Source organism: Pseudorca crassidens, chromosome 2 (assembly GCF_039906515.1).
Source record: "Pseudorca crassidens isolate mPseCra1 chromosome 2, mPseCra1.hap1, whole genome shotgun sequence".
Lineage (NCBI taxonomy): Eukaryota > Metazoa > Chordata > Mammalia > Artiodactyla > Delphinidae > Pseudorca > Pseudorca crassidens.
The window spans coordinates 24108258-24134459 of record NC_090297.1 but is presented as its reverse complement, the minus strand read 5'-3'; the positions used below and the strand labels follow the sequence as shown (position 1 = coordinate 24134459).

Below are 26202 nucleotides of genomic sequence, written 5' to 3'. Positions count from 1 at the left end.
GACTTCTTACAGGAATTCTGCAAATGCCTCATATTCCCTTCCTTTATTGCCCTATGGATGGATAATTTATCATCTGAGAAGGGAGTATAGATCCCAGTGTAGCTTGCTTAATAGTCACGGTAGATTAATTCCAACTTTTCCCAGGAATGAGGTGGGGGGGGATCCCTGATTGCCTGGGAGCATCAGGGGGCCTTGAGGCTCACAAAGGGGGGTTTGACGGCAGGTCTCCCAGATTGCTGTGACGCATTAATGACCCAGCTGTGGGAAGAGCCTAGCCCAGGGCCTGACGCACGTTGATGGACTTGTTTAGTAATTATTCTTGTCCTGGTTTGGACAGAGTTCAGGAAGACATGCTTCTCTCTGAGGCTTGGGGTAGAGTGAAGAGAACACCAGCTCCGAGGGGACAGCTAGTAGAACCAGTCAAGCCTTAGTTCAAATTCCCACTCCTCCACGGGCTAACTGTGTAACCTCGGACAAATCACTTCCCCTCTCTGTGCCCCAGTTTCTTCATTTGCAAAGTAGGGATAATAATAGTATCTCTCTCAAAGGGTTGAGGAGAGGATTAAAGGGGTGGTTAGAGGATTCAAGGTGAGGATCCAGGACCATGCTTAGAACATGTAGGAAATACTAGACAATAGCTATTTTTGTAGCCGGACAGACCTGGGTTTGAATCCTGCCACCAGCACTGACTACTGTGTGATTTGGCTGAATGCCTTGACTTCTCCGGACCTCTGTGTCTGTATCTGGAAATGGGATTGCTAACAGTCCTTGCTTCCAAGGGTGGTGGTGAGCATCCTCTAAGCAAGGCATGGGTGAAACTGCTTAAACCCTAGGACTGGCAAGTGGTAGGTACCGACGGTGTAAGGGAAGCCCCTCCTGGGAGTGGCAGGGGCCTGCTGCCGTGCTCTGAGGAAAGCTGGGGCCCTTCCCAGCTGCCCCGCCCCAGTTGTGACGCCCTTACCCCTGCCTGTCTGAGGGGCAGGAAGGAAGTGAGGAGGGCGCCCGCAGCTTTCCCTTTTCTGCCCTGTTTCAGGCTCCTGGCTCCTTCTCTGCTCCAGGCTCCTGGCTCCTTCCCTGTCGGTGCCTCGGAGGAGGGGAGGCAACACCATGGCCCCCCGTGCGGCCGCCATCCGCCAAACCTGCTGCTGCTTTAACGTTCGCATCGCCACCACTGCCCTGGCCGTCTACCATGTGGTGAGTGTGCAGGCGGCCCGGGACACTGTGTGCGTGTGTGTGTGTGAGGGCGGCCCCGATCTATGGAGACCCCTCGAACGGGAGGACCGTTGCTCACCACCTCCTCTTGGAACCCTGGACAAGTCCCTGCCCTGCTCCGGGCCTTGGGCTCCTTCTCTGTCCAAAGCGGGGGAGGGGATCCTGCAGCAGTGGCAGGAGTGGGAGGCGGGGTCCTTGTTCTAAGCAAACGTACCTCACATTCTCTCTGAGGCTCAGTTTCTGCCTCTGTGAAATGGGACCTTTAGCAGCCACAAGTTCATCCGGGTACAAACGGAGCAGCAGATGTGAAAGTGCTTTGGAAGCCAGGAATCTTGAGAGACATGTGAGCTGGGATCATTGTCAGGAAATGGGGTCAGGTCACAGGCATGGGGCCTGGGCCACTGGAGGGGATGAGAAGTGCGAACCTCCCCTTTGTGCTTCCAGAGGCGAGGGAGGGGGCTGTATCCTCTTAGCTTACATACGAGCAGGGTGCCTGGTCTGGCCTGAGCGCCTGTGGGCCCAGCCGAGGAGGAACGGGCCCAGAGGTTCCCCTTTGGAGGCTGGTGTGCACAGCCGGGTACGGAGTCTTGTCTCTTATTAACTCAGAGTGACTCTGCGTGAGTCACAGCCCCTGGGGCCAGAGGCTCCCCCTCTGTCTTGGTGGCTGGAGGTTGGGGTCTCTGTTCTGCCCCGTCCAGAACTATCCCCTCAGCCCACAGCTCCAAGCCACACTCAGCTCCCCCAGACCCGGGGGCCTTCCTCCCAGGGTGACTCAGGGCCTGTGGTTAACAGTTCTTTTATGAGCCTGGAAGGTCTTCCTCAAAATTAGCCTAAATCTGGCACACTGTGGTGGGCCACTGGAAACTGCTCAGACCTGGCTGCATCTGCTTCCTGCCGCACGCAGAGCAGGCAGGGCTGCTGGCAAGAGCCCAGCCTTCGGAGGGCTGGTGCTCTTCAGTGTTTGGTGCACAGCCTCTGGATCCAGACTCCTGTGTGCAAATCCTGGCCTCATCACTTCCTAGCTGTGCAGCCTCAGGCCACTTCCTTAACCTCTCTGAATGTCCGTTTCCTCGTCTAAAAAATGGGCATGAGAATAATAATACTTCTCTGTTAGGGTTGTTCTCAGGATCAAGGGAGTAAATATCTACAAGGCACAGAGCAGTGCTTGACAGGTGTTTGACTGCTTTATTATTAGCAGTGCCTCAGACACGGAGCCTGCTGCCAGCACACCTGTAAGTCAAGCAGTCAGACCCCAGAACCCTGATTTTGGGCGGGGCCCAGAGGTTGCTCTGCCTAGCTTCTCCACCGCAAGAGTGCTCCTGAGAGGAGTGAATGGCTCTTGACTGTCCCCAGACCAAGTCCTTAGGGCCTCTTCAAGCTCTCAGATCGTGCAACATTCTTGGAAACACAGTGTAGTAAGCAGGCGTGTCGCCGTGGGAAGCAGGCCCCTGGGTCCCTACCCCTGCTCTGCCACTAACTGGCTATGTGACCTTGGACAAGCTGCTCCCTTGGGCCTCAGTTTTTCCTTTATAAGATGATGGACAAGAGGGTATGGACCAGCTCAGAGGTCTCAAACTCCAATGCCTCCAGGGGCCAGGCAGCTCCTGTAAGTGAGCGTAGTGGGGCAGATGGACCTTGCAGTGACCTGGGGAGCCTGTTCTGGGTCTATTCTGGCGGCCGCTCTCTGTTTCCGCTGATTGTTGCCATGGAGGAATGTGGGCCCCAGCAGCCGCTCTTTTGACATTTGGAGAAACAGGAAACAGAGGCTTTTATGTCAGAATTTCTGCTGTTTCCATGTTGATGACTGATTTGAGGTAAAAAAGAAATCCCTGTGCAGACCAAGTCAAATCCATTTGCAGGCTGCTGGGTCTGACTTGCAAACCCTGGGTTTTGTAACCCTTGCGGTTTCCTTTTGATCATGCCGTCCGAGGTCCTCACCTGTACACAGTTAAGTGACATCAGTTCCTGCCCAAAGAGCTGGAGAATGTGTGGGCAAGTGATCAAGGAAGGCTTCTTGGAGGAGGTGTCACTGGCAGAGGTGTAGAGTTTGGTTGTGGGGAGTATGGATGGGGGAGGGATAGGTGTGCAGAGGTGTGGAGGCTGAGGACAGTGGCTTGTGCAGGGGACCCTACATAGACTAACCCGGGGGCTTTATGTTGGGCAGCGAGAGGTGGGAGGGATTTGGAGGGACAGGCTGGAGGCTGGGCCTTCACTATAGGGCACTATTGATATTTGGGACTGGAGAATTCTTTGTTGTGGGGACTGAACAGTACATTGTAAGATGTTTAGCGGCATCCCTGGCCTTTATCTACAAGATGCCAGTAGCACACCGCCAGCTGTGATAACCCCAAATATCTACAGATATTGCAAATGTCTCCTGGGGCTGAAATCACTCCCAGTTGAGAACCACTGTCTTTAATGTGGGTCATGGGGAGCCATGGGATGTTCTAGACCCGAAGGCAGGAGAACAGAAGAAAAGTCTGGAAGCTGTACAACTGGCCCTGGGAGGTCTTCTCTGGGCTGGGGTCCTTGAGTGATTCCAGTGGAGGGTCATCCTCCTGCTTCCTCTGTAAGAGGCCTCTGCTCCTTCCCAGAAAGGGCAGGGCCTGGGGGCTTTCTCTGTGGCCTGGCAGTTGGGCGGCAGGTGTGCTGTCAGGGCCTCGAACATCTGGATGGAAAAAGAGAAGCTGCCATCCAGATGTGTTGATCACCCAGATTGGTCGTCGTCTGGAGCCAGTCATGGGCGACGGCCCTGCACACGGAGAGCTATTCATGGACCGGACCCCTCTGGGGAGGGTTAAATCGGGCTCTTGGCATCCTGAGACAATGCCCCACTTTACTGAGTCATCGGGCCGTTATTACTGGAGGACCTCCGTGTCCAATGGCTGGAGGACCTTCCTCAGCATTTCACTGGGTTTGTGTAGAGGATTCCCTGGTTCATGAACATTTTCTGACTCCAACTTGCACACACAGAGGAGTCAGAGAACTTTTGTAAATTGGCCTCTTTGGTTCTGGTTTGCCTGGCGAGCCAAAGCATGTCTGTCCCAAGTTAATGGCGGGAGATAGGGACCCAGAAGACCTTTTTGCCTAGAAATATCTCCCTCCCTAACCTCTCCTGTCCAAGGCACCTGGAATTCCATTAGAAATGTGTTGTCTGATCAAAAGCTTAAAGCTGTGGCGATTTCAACCCTGTAGCAACAGGATATACCAAAACAGGGCCGGGAGGAAATGAGACTGATGCTGGCCATGGCTTGTCTCTGGGTTATAGATTGTGAAAGCTCTCATTTTTTGCTACTTTTCTGTATTCTCTGTATTTGGTACAATGAACATGTATTACGTTTTAAAATAAACGTTTTATTTTAGAACAGTTTTGGATTTACAGAAAAATTGTATAGCACAGAGTTCCTGTATACCCCACGTCTGGGCTCCATGACTGTTAGCATCTTATATTAATATGGTACATTTGTCACAACTGATGAGTCAATATTGATATACTATTATTAACTACCGTCCATACTTCATTCCGATTTCTTCAGCTTTTCTCTAACGTCCTTTTTCTCTTCCAGGATCCCATGTTATATATAGTCATGACACCTCCTTAGATTTCTCTTGGCTGTGAGAGTTTTCAGATTTTCCTTGTTTTTGAAGACCTTGACAGTTTTGAAGAGTACTAGTCACGTATTCTGTCAAATATTCATCAAATGGGACTTGCCTGCTTTTCTCATGGTTAGACTTGGGCAATGTGTTTGGGGAGGATGACCACAGAGGTAAAGTGCCCTTCTCCGCACTTCATATCAAGGGGGTGTACTTCCGCGTGTCTTATCACTTGATGTTGACCTTGATCACCTGGCTGAGGTCGCGTTTGTCAGGTTTCTCTACTGTGAAGTGACTTGCTCTACCGGTGCTCTGGGGTCTGACCACTTGACTTACGGTTGTGCTGACAACAGGCTCCGTGTCTGAGGCACGGCTAATAATACAGCACTTAACCTCCATTATTTAAAGGAGCCTCCAGTGAAGGCAGATTTGTTCTCAAACGTGTCTTTCTTTTTGGTGCCCAGCCCCAGGCCAGCACATGGGCCTGACTCACTCCTGGCCTCTGCCCTCTAGGGATTCCAACCCGCCACGGAAAAACTGTGATAATGGCGTTGATGGATGACAGTGCTGGCTCTTATGGGGGCACAGACGAGAGGCCTTAGCCCAGCCCTGGGGTGGACGCTGGGGATTCAGCGAGGGCTTTTGGGAGGAGGCCGGAGTGATAAGGATGAGTGGGACTTTGCTTGGGAATGTTGGGGGGAAAAGGGCATATGCTTGTGGAGGGAGCAGAGAGCAAAGGCGGGGAGGTAGGAAAGGTCAGGTGATGCTCTGGAAGCACGGAGAAGCTCATAGAGCTGGGGTCAAGGGCAGGATGGTCGTGAGGTGTGGTGGGGGAGGCTACAGAGGTCAGCAGGGTTAAGACTGGACCAAATGCCTGACTTCTTTCAGGCTTCATGGTAGAAGGATGGATCTCTGTTTGACCCAGTTCTCTCATTTAACAGATGAGTGAACTGAGGCCCAGGAGGGTCCCTGACTTGCTCCAGGTCACACAGGGAGGTGGGGGAAGGTCTTGCTCCAGGCCCCAGCTACCAGCACCCTGGTGTGTGGGATGAGCCAGCAAGTGAACAAATGAATTCTTTACCTGGCCCACGGCCCAGGGGTGGTCTGTCTCTCTGAGAGACCCTTCCGTCACCCAGTCTTCATTTCTTCTTTATGGTCCAGCTCATGGGAAGTCTCCTCCTCCAGGAAGCCCTCCTGCTTGTCCTCCTCAGAATTCCAGTGGCTCTTCTCTCTCTGCTCCACTTTGGGATGGAAAAGATCACAGACCTGTCTCTATTACTCACTCATGATGTGACTTTGAGCAGGCAGGTGCCTTTGCTGTCTGAGCCTCAATTTTCTCTTCTGTTAAATGGGGCCAGTGGTCCCTGTCTCAGGGTGACTGTTTTGAGGTATTGAGCTGATGTGACCCCACTGGAGAGGAGGGCTGGCAGGCGAGTGCCCAGTGTGGGCTGTGGGACGTGACCAGAGGCCACTCCCCTTTCGAGAGCTCATCTGTTTGGGGCCTAAAAATAGGTCCCAACTGTTAGGTCGTCTGTTAGAACCTCTGCCTTCACGCCTGATGCTCCCATGTGGGGTAGAGTGGGAGCCGTGGCCCCTCCCCAGTGCCCTGACCAAGGGGCCCTGGTGGGAACTCAGTTGTGCTCCCCATCTCTGGGGTGTGCACTCTGCCTTCTAGCTTATAAAATGTTGGAGCCATCGAGAGGACCACTGGACCCCCTGGGCCAAAGCGGGGTGACACGCAGGGCCTTCTGGGGGCAAAGTTGGTCTCTTCCTGCACCAGGCCTGGTGGGCTGAGTGATGGTGACCAGTCATCTGTGTGAGGTGGGCCAGGACAGGCCAGACCCCAGGCTGGGCCTTATCCCCTCCCCACTTCCTGGTTCTCAGGCCCAAGGGAAGGGAAGGGAAGGGAAATAAGGGGCTTCTGGGAATGGGGGGTAGGGAATGGTGGTTCCAGACATCGGGCATCACCTTGGTCAGAGGGACCCACTGCTGTCAGAGGGCCATAGCTGGGAGAGGCACCAACCTGGGGGAGGGTCCAGGGGCTGGTGCAGGGGCTGGGGCCCCACTCAGACCCGGCCCCGTGGCTGGAAGGCAGAGCCTGGGTGGGCCGAGGTTCTTGGTCACCACCCTAGTCCAGAGCCTCCCAGGAAGTGAGGCTTTTATTTTGAGCCCAGGGCAGTGGCCTGGAACCAGGGCTTCGCTCTGAGCTCACTATGAGGCCTGCATTGGTCTCCCAGGGGACCCGCACCCCACCAGGGGAAGGGGAGGGTGCACAGAACCTCTAATGAGGCAGGAAGCTGAGCAGGGAGCTGTACAGAGTGAGGCGCCGGCTCCCGCCTTCCACCCCGCAGCCCTGCTGCAGGCCCGGCGTGTCCCTCCCCCTCCCCGAGCCTCAGTTTCCTCCCCTGTCAACTGGGGGCCAATAACTGTGACCTGCAAGGTCAGAGACTCAAAGGAAACCAGGTGGGAGACACACCTAGTGCCCAGCGAGTGCCTCACACATTGTAGCTACCCCTGGAGCCCCCATGTGACAGAAGAGGAAACCGAGGCTTGGACAGGCCAAGCGACTCTGCAGCCCGGGGTAGATAAAGAACAAGAGCCCGGGTGTCCTGCTCGGGGCCCAGGCTCCCCTGCTGCTGCTCCAGACCGCGGTGGGGGAGGGGCAGGCTTCTTGGCAGCAGTGGGGTGAGGTTCAACCGTAATATCCGGGGGACCTCGTTCTTAGAAACACGGAGCCCACATGCAAAGATGCAGTCTCAATGGCACCTGCAAAACGGGGGGAAAATGGGAATAATAATTGAAGTTGCCTCATAAGGCTGAGGTGAGGACGAATGAATGAGTGTGTGTCAGTGTTCAGGGGACCTGGCCTCTCCTAAATGCTCCAGTAATAGTAACATTTACTGTCACGTGGGGACCTTTGCCCTGAAGGTAAATAAGGAATTGATGTTTTATGGGGATTGTTTGGTGGGTGCAGGGTACTTCTCTAGATACTCAAGAAGTGGAGGAGGATGGGGGTGTGGACCAAGCCTGGAGGCTGACTCTGAGCTCCCAAATGGGTGCCTATAAAGGATGACCACTGCTCCCCCTACCAAGAATGACAGAAGCCACTGGGATTCACTGGGCCAGAAATTTTGCCCTTAGTGCCTGCTCCTTCAGGGGAAGGCTTGCCATCCTGTCTTCTTTCATGGGGGCAGGTCTGAAAGGTCAAAGGGCAGAGAGCAGAGGACAGGCCTTGCTGGGCTGTCACACGCAGGGCACAGGCAAGGGACAGGGCTCAGAGGATGACACGCTGGCTTTCCTGGACGTGGTGCCAGAGCGAGCTGCTCCCGTCCTGGCCCTTCCCACCCTGCAGGGTGATGAACCTTGGCACACGCCATCCGAACTGTGTTCTCTGGCAGCTCCCGGCCTTTGTACAAGCTGTCCCCTCTGCCCGGGGTGCTCCTTCTCCCACCCCTGCTGACCCCAAAGTCACATCCCTGTAAAACCACATGTCCCCCTAGCATCTCCTGCATCCCTCCACTGGCCCAGCCACCCAGAAGCTGCCATTTCCTGGGGGCCTCCTCTGTACCTGGCACATGGTAAGCCCAAGTCACAGTTCCCCAAGAGAAGCTTCTTGCAGTTTCCTAAATGCGTCTCACTCTCTTTTGCTTTCACCCCTGCTGTTCCCTCTGCCTGGAACACCCTTCCCACTGCCCTTTGGGAGAAATCTTCTTTTAAGACTCACTGCCTCTCAGAAGCCTTCCTGGAGCCCCAACTCCTGGACCCTGAGCTCCCACCATCCCAGGGCAGCTCCCACCCCCACCTGCTGGGGTCCTGGGGGTCATGTGGTCCGCCCTGGAGGCCCGGAGGCTCACCCAGCCTGATCCATCTGTGTAATCCCCAGGGTCTGACCCGGTGGCAACCAATCTCGATTTTATTTTACTTTTGCAAACCTTTTATTGATGCATAATTTATATAAGTGCATATCTTGGTGACCTTTTTCAAAGTGAACAGCCAGGTAACCTCTACCCAGATTGAGAAATAGGATGGGACCAGCCCCCAAGGGCCCCTGGTGTCCCCACCTCATCACTACGTGGGCCCCACTGACTTCTTCCAACACACGTAGTTCTAGAAGTACCCAGGGATGAGATTACACAACATGGGCTCTTTCTTTCTCTCAACATTGCATTTGCGACCTTCCTCCGTGTGGCCGTGTGTATCCAGCTCATTTCCCCCTTGCTGTCTAGTATTTCACTGCATGAATATATCACAATGTATTTGGCCTGTTGTACTGGGGGAGGACATTGGGGTTGTTTCCAGGGTGGGCTATTACAACGGCCACGGGGACCTGTGGCTTGGAGTCCACACCAAATGCTTCTGCTGGTCACTCGATCTTTCTGAATCATCATCTTTGGTAGCAGACATATGTCACGTCATGTCCTCCTTCCTCACTACAGCTTTGCTAGTGGGTGGAGCCTTCTCTCTGTTCTACAGATGAGGAAACTGAGGCACAGAGGAGTAAAGGGGCCAGGCGGGGTTGTGGGGGGACAATTAATAGTAGGAGGGGGCGGGGATGGGAGGGTGGACAGCAGAGCCGCAGCCTCCAGAGGAGCCAGGCTCCCAGGGAGGTGAAGGCTGCCCGGCCGGGGCAACAGCTGAGCCTTGGCTTTGGCGGGGGGGGGGGGGGGGGGGGGGCACATCGTGATGTTTATCTGGGCCAGCTGGGGAGGCGGCTGGGGAGATAGTGCTGCAGCGGCGGGGGAATGATCCCCACGCAGTCGCCCCCGATAAGCTGTGACAGGAAGTATGGGGTGGGGTTGGGGGAGGGGAGCTTCCTCTTGACGCTGACACATCTGGTTCTTTGCTCCCATCCTCTCGCCAGACAGCCCCAGGGGACCCCCAGGGAAAACAGGGTGGGTGGGTGAGGTAGAGGGGACTGAGCTTCAGGGTGGGGGCGATGCTGCTGCTGCTGAAGACGAAGAGGACGACAGTGATAATAACAGTCTGAGTGTCAGAGCCCCTGAGTTCTTAGGCCGCCAGAGCCGGAGGATGTAGGGTCAGGGTGGAGCAGCCCTGGAAGGGGAGAGGGGCAGGAAGGGCTGTGCATTTGGGACCGGTTTCCCATTGTGCAAACGGCGTTATCTCTGTTGGGAAGGGTTGAGGACAAGCCCAGGCCGGACTCCTTGTGCCGCTTCGGCCGCGGCACCCACAGTCCCTGTTCTCCTTGGACGTAAGTGGGTAAACAGTCCTGACCTCACAGACTTGTGAGGAGAAGTGGAGTTAACAGACAGGAAAGTGTCCACGCACTGGCTGGCACATAGTAAATGCTCACTGAGCATTGGGTGTCCCTGTAAATTTTATCCCCCGGAAGCTCAGAGGATGGGTTCCTGCCTGCCTGCTTATGAGAGGGTGTGTCTTAAGCCCCCCCGGAGGTCCGAGAGGGTGGGCCCATGTTCTCGGACCGGGAACTGGTGTTTGATCCCCAGAGCCAGGGGATCTGGTGTCACCACCATCAGAACATGCCCTCACCTCTGCCATCAACAGCAGCAGCACAGCATGGCCTGACTGTCATTGCAGTTAATTACCACTTCCCAGCAGCCCTGTGGTTACCTCTATCACCAGCACCCCTGCAGCATCCACCGCCACCTCTATTATCACTGCCCAGAGGGTCATAACTGTCACCGGCCTGCCAAATGCAGCCACGGGACGGCCAGTTCCGCCTCCCAACATGTCACCATTGTCAGTCCCGCCTGACCCTCATCTCTCTTCCATTCAGCTGCGGCATCGCCATCGTTATGGCCACGGCCATGTTCAGTAGTGCTCTCATCCCTCCACCCTACCTGATTCTTCCTCTCCTCCTACAACTGCTGCCCCCTTCATTTCAGCTCAGGCTGCTGGTTGCTTCTCAGAGCCACCAGGAAAACAAGTAGAAATTCTCCTGGCCTCCCAGCCACTTCCTCCATTGCTCAGCTTAGGGAAGTTGTGTTTGTTACTGAGAAAGAAGAGTCGGGGAGGGGATGAAAATGAGAACTGAAACCAGGGAGAAGCCGAGGGAAGAGGTGAGAAAGGGGAATGGAGAGTGGAGGTGGCAGTGGGCGTGCTGAGCGTGGCCAGGACTGATTCGGTCATGCAGCCCGAGCCCTGGTGTGGTGTCAGGAGGACTGAGGCTGATTCTGACTCTGCAACACGCTTGCTGTGTGGCCTTGGGCTGGCTACTGCCTCTCTCTGGGCTTCACTTTCCCACAAGTGACATCCCCTCTTTCTGGCAAGAGGCCTTCCCTGCCTCTTCCCTGCCCCCGAGTTTCGCTGGGTCTGTACTGCTGGCTCTGGGCCTTTACACACGATGATCACTCTGGCTGGAATGCTTTTCTCTCCTCTCTGCCATGGTCAAGCTTTTCCTGTTTGTGAAACCCTCCCTGTGCCCTCCAAACAGCTGTCATCACTCCCTCATCAGGGGACTCTGAGTCCCCTGCATGTCCCATGTCGTGATTCTAAACACACTGGTCACCTGTTGGGTTCCCCTGGGGACTGTGACACTTGCAGGCCAGGGTCCGTGGTTTTCTCAGACAGGGCCTGGAGGCAGCATGTGCTCAGAGAGTGTTTACTGGATGAAGAAACGAGGGGGCAAGTGTGTGCCTGCCCAGCAGTGTGCACTGATGGAGCACTTGCTGTATGCCAGGGTTGGCGCGGGCGCGTCATTTGACCTGAGAGCAACCCTACGAGGCAGGTCCAGTTATTAGCCCCATTTCCCAGATGAGGAGACTGAGGATCATAGAGGTTAGTGGCTTGCTCAAGGCCACAGAGCTGGGGCTGGGGCCCTGGCCACTTGATTCCAGCACCTGGCTCTTAACCACGTGATCTCACCATGTGGAATTAAGGTACAGTGAGTGAGGAGATGCTATTATGGAGGAGAAGTTGGGCGAGTGAATGCCATCTGCCTGGGCACTGTGGGAGGAGAGAAGCCCCGTTCTTGTAGCAGGAGGGCATGAGTCATGGCCCAGGCAGGTCCTCAGAGATCAGGGAGAGGGCAGCTCTGTGTCCAGGTGGAAACCAGGGGCGTGAGGGGAAGGGGAGGGCCAGGTGGCCTGGGAAATCTTGACTCTTGGAGTTTCCTGGCCTCTCCCAGCTTATGCTACAGGTAAGCCAGGCACTTTCTGGAATTACAAACAGCTCTTGGTTGGGGACTTGGGTGGAGCAGTGAGGGCCTTCTGATGAGTGGGGTGCAGCTCTGGGGTGGGAGACCCTGGGCAGCCTAGGTGTGACGTGCTGCAGTTGGCAGGAGTTCAATCATTCCAGTGCGAATAGGGGTGACTCTCCACGTTGACTGGAGGAGGTAAACTGAGACCACGGAGGAGCCAGGACCTGGCCAGGGTTACACAGCCGTGAGGCAGTGGGAGCGGTCTCAAGTTCCAGCTGCTGTCCTCTGAGCTGCGGGTGTCCAAGGATGGGGGTCAGCTGCCAGATGGTTGGTGAGACCAGGGCTGGGCCCCAGAGCAACGACTCAGCCTTGAGTGGAGCCTGGACCCTGGGAACCCAGGCAACAGGGATCACATCCCAGCCTGGCCACGTGACACAGGGCGTGTGAATTTTCCTTGCTGAGCCTTTATTCCTCATCTATACCATGGGGAAAATGTTGCCTCTCTTGCAGGGTTTTGGGAGATGGTGGTGCAAGCCTGTGTGTACAGGTCCAAGCACACGGTAGGTGCACAAGAAATGTCAATTCCTCTCCACCCCATCTCCTAGGGCGCTGAGACGCCTATCTTTCTCCTGGATCAGGGACTGGTGTCTTCCATTGAAGGTTAGGGGCCAGCAGAAGGTCTGAGTCAGACTCTGAGGTTGCCCTGCTCTGTGACCTGGGGCTAGTTCTTGCCTTCGGTGAGACTCAGGGTTCTCATCTGGCAAATGGGGACAGAATTATCTCCCTCTCTCTACAGGATGGTTGAGAAGGTGAAATGGAGTAAAGGATGAGGTTGGTTTTAAACACAGGTGGTTTTTACAGAAGTAGAAATGCTTCTGGTGTCTGCTGCTGCTTCTTGCACAAGCTGTGGGAGGTGGAGGAGACGGCAGAGGGAAGAGGAGGTGGGTGCCCTGCTGACTCTGCTGGGCACCCACATGGGAGTGGGCGAGGAGGGCAGGCCTCAGGCAGAGCTAGGAGGCTGGGAGATGCTGGGAGGACAGTGGAGGGGGGAAGAGATTCAGATCCAGGGCCCACTGGCCTGGGTTTGAATCGCGGCCCTACAGATGATCAGCTGGGGGGCTTTGGACAAATTACTGGACTTTTCTGAGCCTCGTTTTCCTCATCTGTGATATGGGGGTGGGAGCATTAAGAACAATCTCTTGGCTGGGTTTGGGAGGATCGCTGGGATGGTGTGGGTGGCAAAGCTGGCACGGAGTTGGGCTGTACAAATGTGCCTCCTCTTCCCTCCCCTTCCTGGGGTCCCAGGATATTCAGGAGGTGTGGTTGGAGAGGGGCAGCTGGGACGCTAATGGCAGGATTGCAGACATGGTGGCAGGGCTGTGGGAGATGTTGGGGCCAGAACTGAGGATCTGGGGAGTGGTTTGTGGGTTAGCACTGGTCTCCAAAGTGGGGTGATACCCAAGGTGACCACTGGGGCCTCAGAATGGCAATATTAGAATTTCTAAATTTGTCAATCATGTTCTTTGTTCATTTCTGGATTTTTTTGGTATGTGTGTTTTATGATGTTCATTATAAATCAAGACAGGAGCACATGCATATAATTTGGAAATCAAGAAATAGAAAGTAGTGTGTGCAAAAGGTTTTGTTGACATAGGCACATGATCAAAATATCTGAGCCCTCTGGGGTCGGGGCTAGCAGGGCTCTGAGGTGACTCGGGGAGTGGGGTGTGTGGGAAGGCATCAGGACAGCACTGGGACACTGGGACTCCGGTCTCCACTTTGTCCCCAACTTGCTGTGTGTCCTTGGGCGAGCCACCTAACCTCTCTGAGCTTAGAAAACAAGCAGAAGGAACTTATAAAATAAGTGGGCAGAGGCTCTTTCCAGTGATTGGACGTTGGGGTTGTCTGATTCTGAGCTTCTATCTAGATCTCAGACAATCCTGGACTCTTGGGACTTCAAAAGCCTTCTTGTGCCACGGCTGATGAATGCTAGCGCCCTTCTAAGCCCAGCTGTGGTGACTCATTTGTGCTCTGCTGGCACACCGCAGGAGCCCCAGAGCTCCCAGTCTTTCAGGGTGCCCTGTTCTGTCCTGGACTGAACCGTCATCTGCCTCCTTTTCTCTCTTCCTCATTACAGGGGAAACTGGGAGAAGAGGGGCTGGAGCTCCAGGCTTTAGGGGATGAGGAAGCCACATTTCTCTCTCCGAGCTGTTTCCTGTGGGTACCAGCCACAGCCCCCGCCATGTCTGCTTTCCGCTCTGAGCTGTTTTCCACTCTCCTGGTGAAACAAAGCCTTTCTGGTTCACCCCACACCACGTAGAGGGGGCAGCTAGAACAAGCTCACTGTCAGCCCCCTGGCACTCTCCTCACGGTACTGCTAGACTGCCCCACGTAAGCTCACACCAGCCAAAAGCAGATTATACTTGCTGAGCACCCGCTGCCAGCCTCCAAGCTCAGTGCTTCGCAAATACAATGCAATTTGTTCCTTATTAAATCCAGTGATTGCCAGTTTCCAGATGAGGGAATTCAAAGAGGTAAAGTGACTTGCCCAAGGTCACATAATGACCTGGATACAAATCCACCTCTGACTGGCTCTGGAGCCCAGTTCCTCATCAGTCTTCTCTGTTGTCCCTTTCTGTCCCCTGAACAAGATGTGATATGGTACGAAGACAAATCGAAACCTATGTCTGAGCTAAAAAAACCCACACAATCAGCTAGGGGGAAACAGATGGTGGGTGTCTATTTGCTTGTCAGCCGAGCGTCAGTTACTAGTGGAGGGCCGCCTAGAAAGCCAGTGTAAACTTAGGCCATATTAATAGAGGTAGGACATCCGCTACAAGGGAGGAGACATCTTGTTGGCAGAGTGGGCAGATGGCATCTGGAGAAGTGTGTGTGTATGGTGGGGGGAAAGCCTTGCTGTGAGAACATGGACACACAGAAGGTTGTGGGTTCCCCGTGGTTGGAAGCATTTAAGTAGAGGCTGCATGGCACAGTATTCTTGCATTAGAAGATGGAGGGCAGGGGTAAGGTGACCTCCAAGGTTCTTTCAATCTGCAGTTTTGTGGCTGGACTTCAGTTATTGCCAGGGCCATGGCAACACTCATGCCCATTAGATTTGCCCCTTCTCTGTCATTCTTAGCAAGGTTCCCCTGAGGGAATAGGGTTTATTCGTTCATGCATCCATCCCTCCATCCATCCTTCTGTTCATTCATCTACAACAGCTAGAGCAGTGAACAAGAGAGACACAGTCCTTCCCTACCTAGAACCTATAGTCTAGAGGGAATAATAACAATAATAATAGCACAGATTGAGTGCTTACTATTTGGCAGGTACTCTAAGTGAATTATCCCATCTGGCCCCACTACAACCTTATGAGACAGGTGTTATTATTATCTCCATTTTGCCTATGGGAATTGAGGGGCCATGGGGGCTGGGATTCACAGGTCAGATGCTCCCAGGCCTGTGTTGATGATCCCAAGAACTTGAAGTTCTGTGATGCTCAGATGCTGTGACTAAGATCCCATGATGCTCAGAGTTTGTCATTATAAAACAAGGTGCAGAGCAGGGGCCCAGTCACTGGTGAGAGCCCTCAGTCTCCCCCACTTCCTCAAGCCTGACCTTCAGAGGTCACAGTTATCACTTTATGGATAACTGGGTGTGGTTCTAAGTGCCCTCTTGGGATGTTCTCATTTACTCCTCCCATCTGCCTCCTTAGGAAGCTATCAGTATTATTCTCATTGTACAGATGGGGAAACTGAGGCACAGAGAGGTCAAGTAACTTGCCCAAGCTACACAGCTAGGAAGAGGAAGAAGGAGGAACTACGAGCTTGAGCTGTCTACCTGTACAGGCCACACTTTACCTGGGGTGCCCCACTGACCCGCATTCCATCTCTTCCAGGACCCCTCCTCACAGGCCCTGACTGCACGCCTTCGGGGTGGGAGGGGTTGGTGGCGGAGCTGTGCAGGCCCCGGCTCACTGATGCTCTGTTCTGTCCCCAGATCATGAGCGTATTGCTGTTCATTGAGCATTCAGTGGAGGTGGCCCACGGCAAGGCCTCCTGCAAGTTCTCGAAGACAGGCTACCTCAGGATCGGTAGGTCCAGGGGAAGCCAAAGTGGGGTGGGGTAGCAGGGGGATGGGCACCGGCTAGGGGTGGAGTTGAGGCTCTGCCACTTGTCCTTTCTGACGTCTGCAAATGGAGAAATTCCACTTGTTCACACTGAAGTCTCCAGGTGTGAGAGCAGATAGGATGGCGCTTTGCAAACCAAATCAGCTTAGAACGGTGACAGCGGGACTCTCCTGCTCGATAGCAGCCCGTCACCCAGAATAAAATCGCAGCTCCTCGTGGGGGCTCCAGCCCCTGCTGCCCTCCCTGGCCACATTCCCACACCTCGTGGCTCCGTCCACGCTCCCCCTCACTCCCCGCGCTCCAGCTGCGCTGACCCCACCAAGCTGGGCCCTGTCTTGGGGTCCCTATCTGGACTCCTGGCCACTCGGCCCACAGGCCACCTCCTCAGAGGCCTTCCCCCACCTCATCCTGGTAAAGGCAGACCTCAGGCCCCCTTCCCACCCTGCACCCTGTGTTATACTGTCCTGTGTCACCTGAAATGTTCTGTGTGCCCCTCAAGACTGAGAACGGCAGGAGGGCAGGGCCTGGGCTTTCTGGTTCACGGGCATAGTGCCCACACCAGTGGTTCCCAAAGTGTGGTCCTTGGAACCGCAGGTGTGGGTTCCTGGGGGCACTTCCGGGCCCCTCACCGCTCTCTTCGCCTTTCAGCGGAACTGATCTCCAGCTTCCTGCTCATCATCATGCTTTTCATCATCAGCCTGAGCCTGCTGGTGGGCGTGGTCAAGGTGAGTGCCGGTCGGGGAGGGGAAGGGGAGCCAGGATCTGCGGGCTGGCAAGGAGGCCCAGCTGCCCTCCCGGGTCCCTCCTATTCATACCCACTATGTGGACAGCACTGGATGCTGGGAGGTGGGAGGTGGGTATTTGGAGGAGATCCGATCTGCACCCTAGAAATCTTCACACTTACTTTTTGGAAACCCCCTTTTTCACACCAGATCCGTCAGGTTGGAGGCCTCGGTTCCCTGTGAAAATACACCCTCCATGCACGGGGGTGTGCACAGCCGGCTGCGGCCACTGCCGATCATTGACACTTCGGCTGAACTAGCTGGCAACCCACATCCTTTTGAACTGCAAATGGTGGCAGGGAATTTGGTAGAGAAGAAAAGAAGGGTCATTTTGAGGCCTAGGTAGAGGGGAGAAAGCAGTGGGTTTTGAGATCAGTGAGAGGAGCAGAGGGGAGGGTGTAGATGCGTCCAGCTCAGTGCCATCCAGCTGGCGATTGAGAGGGAGAGGCGAGCTGTGACTCAGCCTCCTGCAGAAAGGAACCCGTCTGTCCCTTGGCCCCCAGCAGGGCAGGAAGCTAGGGCCCCGCCACATAGCCATGAGAGCAGACCTCGGAAAGAGAATACTTCCTGGACAGACAGTGGTGGACTGGCACTCCCAGGGCCAGCAGGATGGGGTGGAGGTTTGGTGCTAGTTTGGAATGTCTCCACCTTGCCTGAAATGCCATTGTTCACTCCCTAGCTAACGCTGCTCTCTCGGGAGCCCTACACCGCAGGGAGTGATTTCACCTTGGTTGCCGGTGGTCCACGCAGAAACACAAATGGGCCAGCTAGGAAAATGGGTCAGGTCATCCCTGAAGCCTCTGAGCTTCAGTGTGGGCTGTTTCGGCTGCCTCCTGAGTGATTTTAGACAACCACGTGAGAAACCACGAAACCACCTTTTCTGTGATTTTTGTCCCCAGCTGTGGGTTCCTACCCATTTATACTGGTCATAGTGGTCACTTGCTTTCAGTTGAAGGAGAGGGATTTCAGCCTCAGCCTCCCAGGGTCCCTCACTATGACTGAACATCCCCGGGGGTGGCCCACACAGAGTCAAGACCCACTGTTAAAGCAGCACAAGTTTCTTCACCTCCGGGCCTTGGCTCAGGACAGCCCTTCTGCCACCAATACCCTCCCCTTCCCTCCTGCTTCTTTCCAGCTCTCGCCCTGGTGCCCCCACTTCCAGGAAGTCTTCTCTGATCCCTCCTCATTTGTCAAATGGACACAAAGTCTTTGGTCACTGGGTTCTTAAGAGCGAGTTGAGGCAGACCCTGGTCCTGGAGCCCCCAGGCGCTTATCTCTGTAGATGGGAACTATTCCCGATTCCTCCTGGGACACCGAGACTGCTCACCCTCAGGACCTGGGCCTTACCTTCTCCCCACGCCCAGAGCCTCACTCAGAGGAAGGCATGTGGATCCCCATGGGGTGACCTCGGCCAAGATCCACAGGTGATTCAGGAGAGCACCGAGTTCCCCGGGACGGAAGGGACCTGTGGGCCAGGGGGCCCGTGGAGCCATCAGGCTGCATGGAAGCGCCTTGTGAAAGGGACCCCTGACCATGCTGGGCCTGCCTTTCAGAACCGGGAGAAGTACCTGCTGCCCTTCCTGTCCCTGCAAATCATGGACTTCCTCCTGTGCCTGCTCACCCTGCTGGGCTCTTACATCGAGCTGCCCGCCTACCTCAAGTTTGTCTCCCGGAGCAGCAGCCGGGCGGTGAGTATGTCCCATGTCCCATAGCCGGCCAGCGGGGGAGGTGCAGGAGCCCAGGCCAGTGAGCGTGGGAGCCCCCAGGGTCCTTTCTAGTCGGTGAGCTTGAGCAAGTCCCTGAGCTCCTCCAAGTCACCCCACATTTCTTATTATTTTTTTTAAATTTATTTTTGGCTGCGTTGGGTCTTCGTTGCTGCGCGTGGGCTCTCTCTAGTTGCGGCGGGGGGTGGGGCGCTGCTCTTCATTGTGTTGGCGTGGGCTTCTCATTGTGGCGGCTTCTCTTGTTGTGGAGCATGGGCTCCAGGCATGCAGGCTCAGTAGTTGTGGCTCGTGGGCTCTAGAGCACAGGCTCAGTAGTTGTGGTGCGCGGGTTTAGCTGCTCCGCGGCATGTGGGATCTTCCCGGCCCAGGGCTCGAACCCGTGTCCCCTGCATTGGCGGATGGGTTCTTAAGCACTGCGCCACCAGGGAAGTCCCTCACCCCAGGTTTCTCCCTGTAAAATGTGTCTTGAGATCATGTCTCATCAATATGTCTTATGAGCAGTACACGAGGAAAGCGTGCACAGGGTGCTTAGCACGTGGTAAGAACGGAAAAAATGCCAACCACGTGTGAATTTACACCATAAGAACCGGGACATGCCCCGTTTCCCTCCCCAGCCCCTGTTTTGTCTCTCCTTTGTAACCACGTTGAAGAAAGGAAGGTAAGGATGGTGAACATCCTTGGTGGGAATGCCCGCGACGCCTGGTGCCAATCACAAACGCAGTTCCCCAAAGTTGCTTTTCACACTTCCCCTGACTGTGGTCCTTGAGGAGGCTGAGAAGCTACATTATAAGGCCCTGGGCTGGGAGTCAGGAGACCCTGGTCCTAGTCCTGGGTTTGCACCAGCCCATGGTGTGAACGTCTGAGAAATGGACCTCCATTTCTTTCTGGGTACCATGGACCAGGGAGTCGTCGATGTCTCTGGCTGACAGTCTCTCAAGCTGAGGGGCCACTGTGTGCCCCGTGGTTCCCGGGCCGCTGGGTTGGGGCTGACTTGCTTGTCTGTCTTCTTCCTCCAAAGGGCCCCTCCAAGGTCCCACTGATGACCCTGCAGCTCTTGGATTTCTGCCTGAGCATCCTGACTCTCTGCAGCTCCTACATGGAAGTGCCCACCTATCTCAACTTCAAGTCCATGAACCACATGGTGAGTCTGGGCTGAGGGTCTGCTCCTATCACTGGCTCTGTGGCCTTGAGCAAGTTGCTTTCCCTCTCTGTGCCTCAGTGCTTAGGCTGGGTTCTCTAAAAGTGGAGCTTGGAGAGGGATTCTTGTGCGAGTGATTTCCTGAAGGAGAGCTCTCAGGAAGAAACTTGAAAGGAATGAGGGAAGCAAGTTAGACAAAAGGAAGAAGCCAGGCAGACATGTGGCTTTAGAAGTAGTGCTGCTGGATCCCAGAGGGTGCCCTGGAGTATGAACTGCAGCGCAGAAATGGTATTGGTGTTTTCATTGCTGTCTAACAAATGATCCCCAAACACAGTGATTTAAAACAATAAACAGTTGTTACCTCACATAGTTTCTGAGGATCAGGAATGTGGGAGTGGCTTAGTTGGGTTGTTCAGACTCAGGGTCTCTCTTGAGGTTGCACCTGAGATGAGGATGGGGGTGTGGACGCCAAGGGCTTGACTAGGTCTGAAGGATCCACTCCCAAGCTGGCTTACTGGCGTGGCTGTGGGATCTTTGGCTCGATTCCCCACCGTGTGCGCCTTTGATGAGGCTGATTGAGCATCTTCATGCTGCCGGTCCCCCCCCCCCCGCCACCCCCGGTGAGTATCCGAGAGAGAGCAAGGAGGAAGCGGCCCTGTGGTCTTGGAGATCACACTCGCCTCTGCCACATCCTATTATTTGTGAGAAGTGAGTCTCTAGATCTAGCCCACACTCGAGGGAAGGATGTCAGAGGATGTGTGCCCATGTTTGCAAATGCCACAGCAGTTGTCCCACCAGAGCAGGAACCTTCCATCAACAAGTCCTGCTTGTGAGGTGCCCCTGGGGGACGAGGCATACCTCCCAGGTATTTCAGGATTAGGTGGTTCCGTCAACCAAGACTATCCTCCAGAGAAGGACACGGGTGTGGCCCACCAGCTGGGGGATGGGGCAGCAGCCAGATAATGGTCACCTGGACAGGCATCAGCTGCATCTGTCTCCCTGGGTTTGCCCACCTGTCAGATGAGGCTGATGGTAGGTGGCCTCCTAGGGCCCTTGAAGGGTTGGGCCAGGATAATGGCGGTGCCACTGCACGTTCCTGTGTGCGTGGAGAGCTGGCTTTTATTCCTCGATGTGTGGGTACTGTTAGAGTTCCTTATGGCCAGAGACACTGACGTGGCCCCCACATCTGTTGCAGAATTACCTCCCCAGCCAGGAAGGTATGGCTCACAACCAGTTCATCAAGATGATGTTCATCTTCTCCATCGCCTTCATCACTGTCCTCATCCTGAAGGTGAGCGGCCCCTGCCCCACGGCTCAGGGAGGGGTGGAGAGGCTGAGCTGCCCCGGGCCCACCCATGCCAGACTGTTAGGAGGCAGGGAAGTGTGTCTTCCACCCCTGCCCCCGCTGCTTTTGGCTCCTAACTCTAGCCCTCCCCACACCAGCCCCTGTGCCCACACGTGGGATCCTCGGGGACGCCCCCTTTAGAGCAAGTGGATCTGTGAAGACCCACCTGTGTTCAAGGGTCGGGGACTTAATGTGTGACTCAGAGAGACCTGATCCAGGGGGAGGAGGAGCTATTTTGTCTGGAATTAGATTCAGGAAGTCCTGGGTCTGAATCCCAGCTCTCCCCTCACTAGCTGTGTGGTTGGTTTTCAAGTCACTTCTCTCTGGGTCTTAGGTCTCACCTGTGAAAGGGACACCCTAAGTCTTGCTTTGCCCACGTTAACAGCTTTACGTGATTCAGGCACCAAAATGTAGATGAGCCCTGAGGTCATATTACTAGAGGTTTGGTGATGAGAAGGATGGAGGGGATTGATTTTATTCTTCTCACGGGTAGTCAGGCCCAGAGGATAGAGTCTTGTTTCAGGTCCCAGTTCTTGGAGAAATGGTGACAGACAGGAGTGCGCTAATAGCAGCACCACAAGACTTCCCTGGTGGCGCAGTGGTTAAGAATCCGCCTGCCAATGCAGGGGACACGGGTTCAAGCCCTGGTCCGGGAAGATCCCACATGCCGCAGAGCCCATGTGCCACAACTAAGCCTGTGTGCCACAACTACTGAGCCTGTGCTCTAGAGCCCACGAGCCACAACTACTGAGCCCACGTGCCACAGCTACTGAAGCCCACGTGCCTAGAGCCTGTGCTCCGCAACAAGAGAAGCCACCACAATGAGAAGCCCGCTCACCGCAACGAAGAGTAGCCCCCTCTCGACGTAACTAGAGAAAAGCCCGTGTGCAGCAATGAAGACCCAACGCAGCCAAAAATAAATTAAAAAATTTATATTAAAAAAAAATAGCAGCACAACAGGAGGGTGAAGAGGCAAGAAAACGCTGCCGTCTTCGGGAGTCAAGGAAACCAGGGCAGTTCAGCTTGGGAAAGAAATGACTCAAGGGGGACCTGATCGCAGCCTCCAAGTACCCAAAGGACTCTCATGGGGATTCTAGAGGCCACAATGGGGCCCTGTGGCCGGAAGCCACAGGGAGGCTGATGTCGACTCAAGAAAAGGAAGGGCTTTTAAAAGTGTTCTTTTCTGATTGTGAAAGTAACATATGATCACTGTAGAAATTTAGAAACTACAGATGAGCAGAAAGAAGACGATCAGCCCACCAACCACCGCCACTCGGAGAGCAGCACCTCTGATATCTGGGTGCATTTCCGCCCCCTCTTTTTATGTGGGTGGTGTAGCCAGACATCACTGCCTCCTTACATCCCAGGCCCTGAGCAGTCTCTGCTCTCACCCGGTGCCAAACTGGAAACAACTTCGCTCCTTTTAACCTTTCCTCAAAGGACTGACCTAGCACAAGCGCATCAGTGCTGCACAGTGAGAACATTCCTGAAGGCTTGGGGGGACCAACGTGGAGGTTTACGTCATAGACTCTGCTAGAGAGAAACTGCCCAAACCCCACCACACACCTCCATCCCTCCCCACCCCTCTCCTGTTCTTTATCTTCATCCAGTGGGAGTTCTCTCTGTACCCCGACTCCCAACCCTGCCTCACTGGCTACCCTTCACCTACTTGCTTTGCCCTGGCCCTTCGTACTTCATTCTTTCATAATTCATTTTATTTATTTCTGCTCCTTTTAAGTCCCCATCATGGGGCTCCATAAAACAAGGGACCTTCTAGATGCCAAGACCTGCTCTCCTTCCTTTGGGGGCAGAGAGAGACTTATTGGCTATTGTTCCTTGAACACACCCCTGGGGACTTCACTCCCCACCCTGGAACCCTTCTCCCCAATTCTTACATCAATTGCTAAGAGAAAGCCGTTGCTCACATTATCTGACAGATATATACATCCATACATATAATCTTTCTGCATTTATAAACGTGGGATACTACTGCATACACTGTTGGATAATCTGCTTTAAAAAAACAACATATTGGGCTTCCCTGGTGGTGCAGTGGTTGAGAGTCCGCCTGCCGATGCAGGGGACACGGGTTCGTGCCCCGGTCCGGGAAGATCCCACGTGCCGCGGAGCGGCTGGGCCCGTGAGCCATGGCTGCTGAGCCTGCGCATCCGGAGCCTGTGCTCAGCAGCGGGAGAGGCCACAACAGTGAGAGGCCCGCGTACCGCAAAAACAACAACAACAACATATCGTAAGCAGTTTTGAAGACAACATTTCCCACTGTCAGCTCTGTCTCAGGATGGGCGGGGCCACCTCAGGAGATGGTAAGCTTCAGTCCTCAGGGGCGGAGAAGCAGAATCTGCAGGATTATTGCCGGGGAGGCTGGAGGGTGGTGCAGGGGCCTCTAAAAAGCTCCTTTCTGTGATGAGTCTGTGGGGCAGTGAAAAGGGAAACACCTGGAACACCTGAGACGGGCAGGTGAGGCCCCCTCCAACCAGAAGAGGGGTCTGACCTTTCAGGGTAAGCTGGGGGTCTCCAGGAAGCGCCCAGCATCTGTCCTGAGTCTGCTGGGGTGGTGAGAAGGAGGGTCACAAAGCACAGCCTGACCTGGGTCTCTTTTCTAGGTCTACATGTTCAAGTGTGTGTGGAGATGTTACAGATTCATGAAGTACATGAACTCGGCCGAGGAGAGGAGCAGCTCCAAGATGCTGCAGAAGGTGAGCCTGCTGGGGGGGTCAAGTCCTAGCTCTGCCACTCACTGTATCATTTAGGGCAGGTCTCTCTGCCTTGCTCGGCCTCAGTTTCTCCACTCGTAAGATGAGGGTTGGACCAGAAGAAATGGGAAGATCTCTTTCCACTCTGATTGTCTAGGATTCTATTCATTCATTCATGCGTTAAACATTTTATGCTTCTTACTCTTTCCTGGACTCATATCCAACCCTTTGGATGCAGAGAAAATTAAGATGCCACCCTGTCCTGGAGGAGAGTATAGTCCAGAGTGAATCTAGACACAGAGATCCAATTACAACTTGGTGTGAAGCACAGGGGCAATGGGAGCATGGAGGAGGCACCTGGTTTCACCTGGGGTGTCAGGGAAGGCTTCCTGCAGGAGGTGACACTTGATCAAGTCTTAGACTGTCAGCGGGTACAAGTTAGCTGGGAAAGGGGAAGGGGCCTTCCAGGCAGAGGGATTAAGTGCGCTTAGAAGCAGCTGATTGGAAAAGTGATGGGAAAAGTGCAGCTGGTTTAAATTACTGGAGGCTCACTTTCCTCAACTGTAAAATGGGGATTGTATTAGTCAAGAACTTTTTGGGTTGCAAGTGTCAGAAACCCAACACTCTCTCACTTATGTAAAGAATAAAATGAATTTATTAGCTTATAGAACTTGAAAGTCCAATGTAGGTCTGGCTCAGGCATGGCTGAAGCCTGATGTCCAGACATGATCTTATTTTCAGGATGAAAGGCAGCCCTTTCCTCATGGTAGCAAAATGGTTGCCCGAATCCCTAGGCTGTCATCCCACCCTCTCAGCAGCCCCAGCAGTAAGAAAGACAACCCAGAAGCATGTCTGATTGGTCCAGCTTGGGTTACAAGCCTATCGCCAAACCAGTGGCGATTGCCGGGGGATGAGATTCTACTTTGAGCGACCACCCCATCAGACATGAGGTCTCATGTCCACTTCCCCAGATCAGAGGGCTGATCAAGTCTTCTGAAAGCACATGGACTGAGGATGTTTTCCCAGGGAAAACAGTGTGTTGGTATCAAAACAAGGGGGCTTGATGCGGAACAGGCAGAGGCAAGTCTGTCCATTACAGGAACAGAAACCGTACCTGTCTTATGCATGCCATGCCTAGCACATAGTAAGTGCCCAAGGCATGCTAGTCATCATCATCATCAACATCATTTTGCCAGGGGTGGGGGTTGGAGCCCCTTAACCCCAGGTTGGGGTAGAGTCCCATCTGGTCAGTTCTCGGCCCTTATCTCTCTGTTTCTCTCAGGTGGTCCTGCCATCCTATGAGGAAGCTGTGTCTCTGCCATACAAGATTCCGGAGGGGGGCCCAGCACCACCCCCATACTCAGAGGCGTGACGTTCACCAGGCCCCAGCCCTGGTGCTGGGAGGGGCGGAGCTACCTCGCAATCCGCTTCTTTGCTTAGGTGGCCCCTGTGGCCTGGGTGAACCACCTGGCTGACTTCAGGACAATCCGCTTGTGTCCCGCTCGCTGGCCTGCTTTTCCTGCGGGGCCTGGGAGATGCTCACAACTGGGTCAACCCCTTTAGGCTGAATGATTGGGTCTCAAAAATTCAGTCCAACAGCACTCAGCTTCTTTTGATCAGCTCTGACGTTGGTTTAAACGATTGGTCTTTCTAAAGTCAGTGAGTTTGGTTAACTACCTCTCAACTTGACCAGTTTTACCAAGTGGCTGACAAATCAAAAACACACTTGTCATTTCAGTGAAAACAATGTGGTCAAACAAAAGAGTCCATTGTGTCAGTTTGTAAATAGTTGTCAATTCACAGAGCAATTTAGTCAAGTAATCATCAGTTAGTCCTCCCCACCAAATACACCCATCCATTTTCTTCCAATAGTTCCTTAAGCAATTATTAAGTCAGCCAACCCTCAGTTAATTTAGAATAGTGATAAAATCCAATAATAAAAAAATCAACTTAGCCCCCCAAACCATTTAATTCAACCTAGTCCAATAACCGGCTGCCCCCTGTGGTCAATTCAGTACTTGTGAGTCCTGACCCACAGCCCATCCGTTGCCAGATAGGTTGTAGGCCACCCAATTCTGCCCGACACTTGTGGTCGAGCAGAAATTCAGCGCTGAAATCAGGCAAACCCATTTGTTGGACTAAATCCACAGGTTAGTTCAGTCAAAACAGGCAAACCCTTTGTGGACACAGTCCCCGCCCGGGGGGTTCGTGTTGGTGGGGCCATAGGGGAGGTTTTGGTCCCTGCACCCCCTCTTTTGCCTGCTTCCCTGGGGGTTGGGATTCCCGAGGTCGCTGACCCAAAGGCGGAGATAAGGCCACAGAGGCGGGTTCTCTGGGGTCTGCGAGGGGGGTGCAGAGGGCGAGGGCTGTGCAAGGGGCTCCCCACCGCACCCCTGTGTCATTGCTTTGTGTGACGGGGAAGAAGTTTCAATAAAGCAGCAACACGCTTC

The 26202-nt window shown here is 54.3% G+C and overlaps 1 protein-coding gene across 1 annotated transcript; it reads left to right on the top strand.

The window, feature by feature from the left end:
* Positions 1-964: 964 nt before the first annotated feature.
* Positions 965-26202, top strand: LAPTM5 (lysosomal protein transmembrane 5). Its single transcript, XM_067725180.1, has 8 exons — positions 965-1194; positions 15923-16016; positions 16701-16777; positions 18388-18522; positions 19577-19699; positions 20892-20987; positions 23663-23755; positions 25035-26202. Exons 1-8 carry the CDS (start codon positions 1108-1110, stop codon positions 25122-25124), a joined length of 795 nt encoding a protein of 264 aa, XP_067581281.1. The 5' UTR covers positions 965-1107; the 3' UTR covers positions 25125-26202.

Coding starts and splice junctions, on each gene's coding strand:
- LAPTM5 (XM_067725180.1), top strand. CDS start 1,108: ATGGCCCCCCGTGCGGCCGCCATCCGCCAAACCTGCTGCTGCTTTAAC. Junction 1,195..15,922: donor CCCTGGCCGTCTACCATGTG/GTGAGTGTGCAG, acceptor TTCTGTCCCCAG/ATCATGAGCGTATTGCTGTT. Junction 23,756..25,034: donor GCTCCAAGATGCTGCAGAAG/GTGAGCCTGCTG, acceptor TGTTTCTCTCAG/GTGGTCCTGCCATCCTATGA.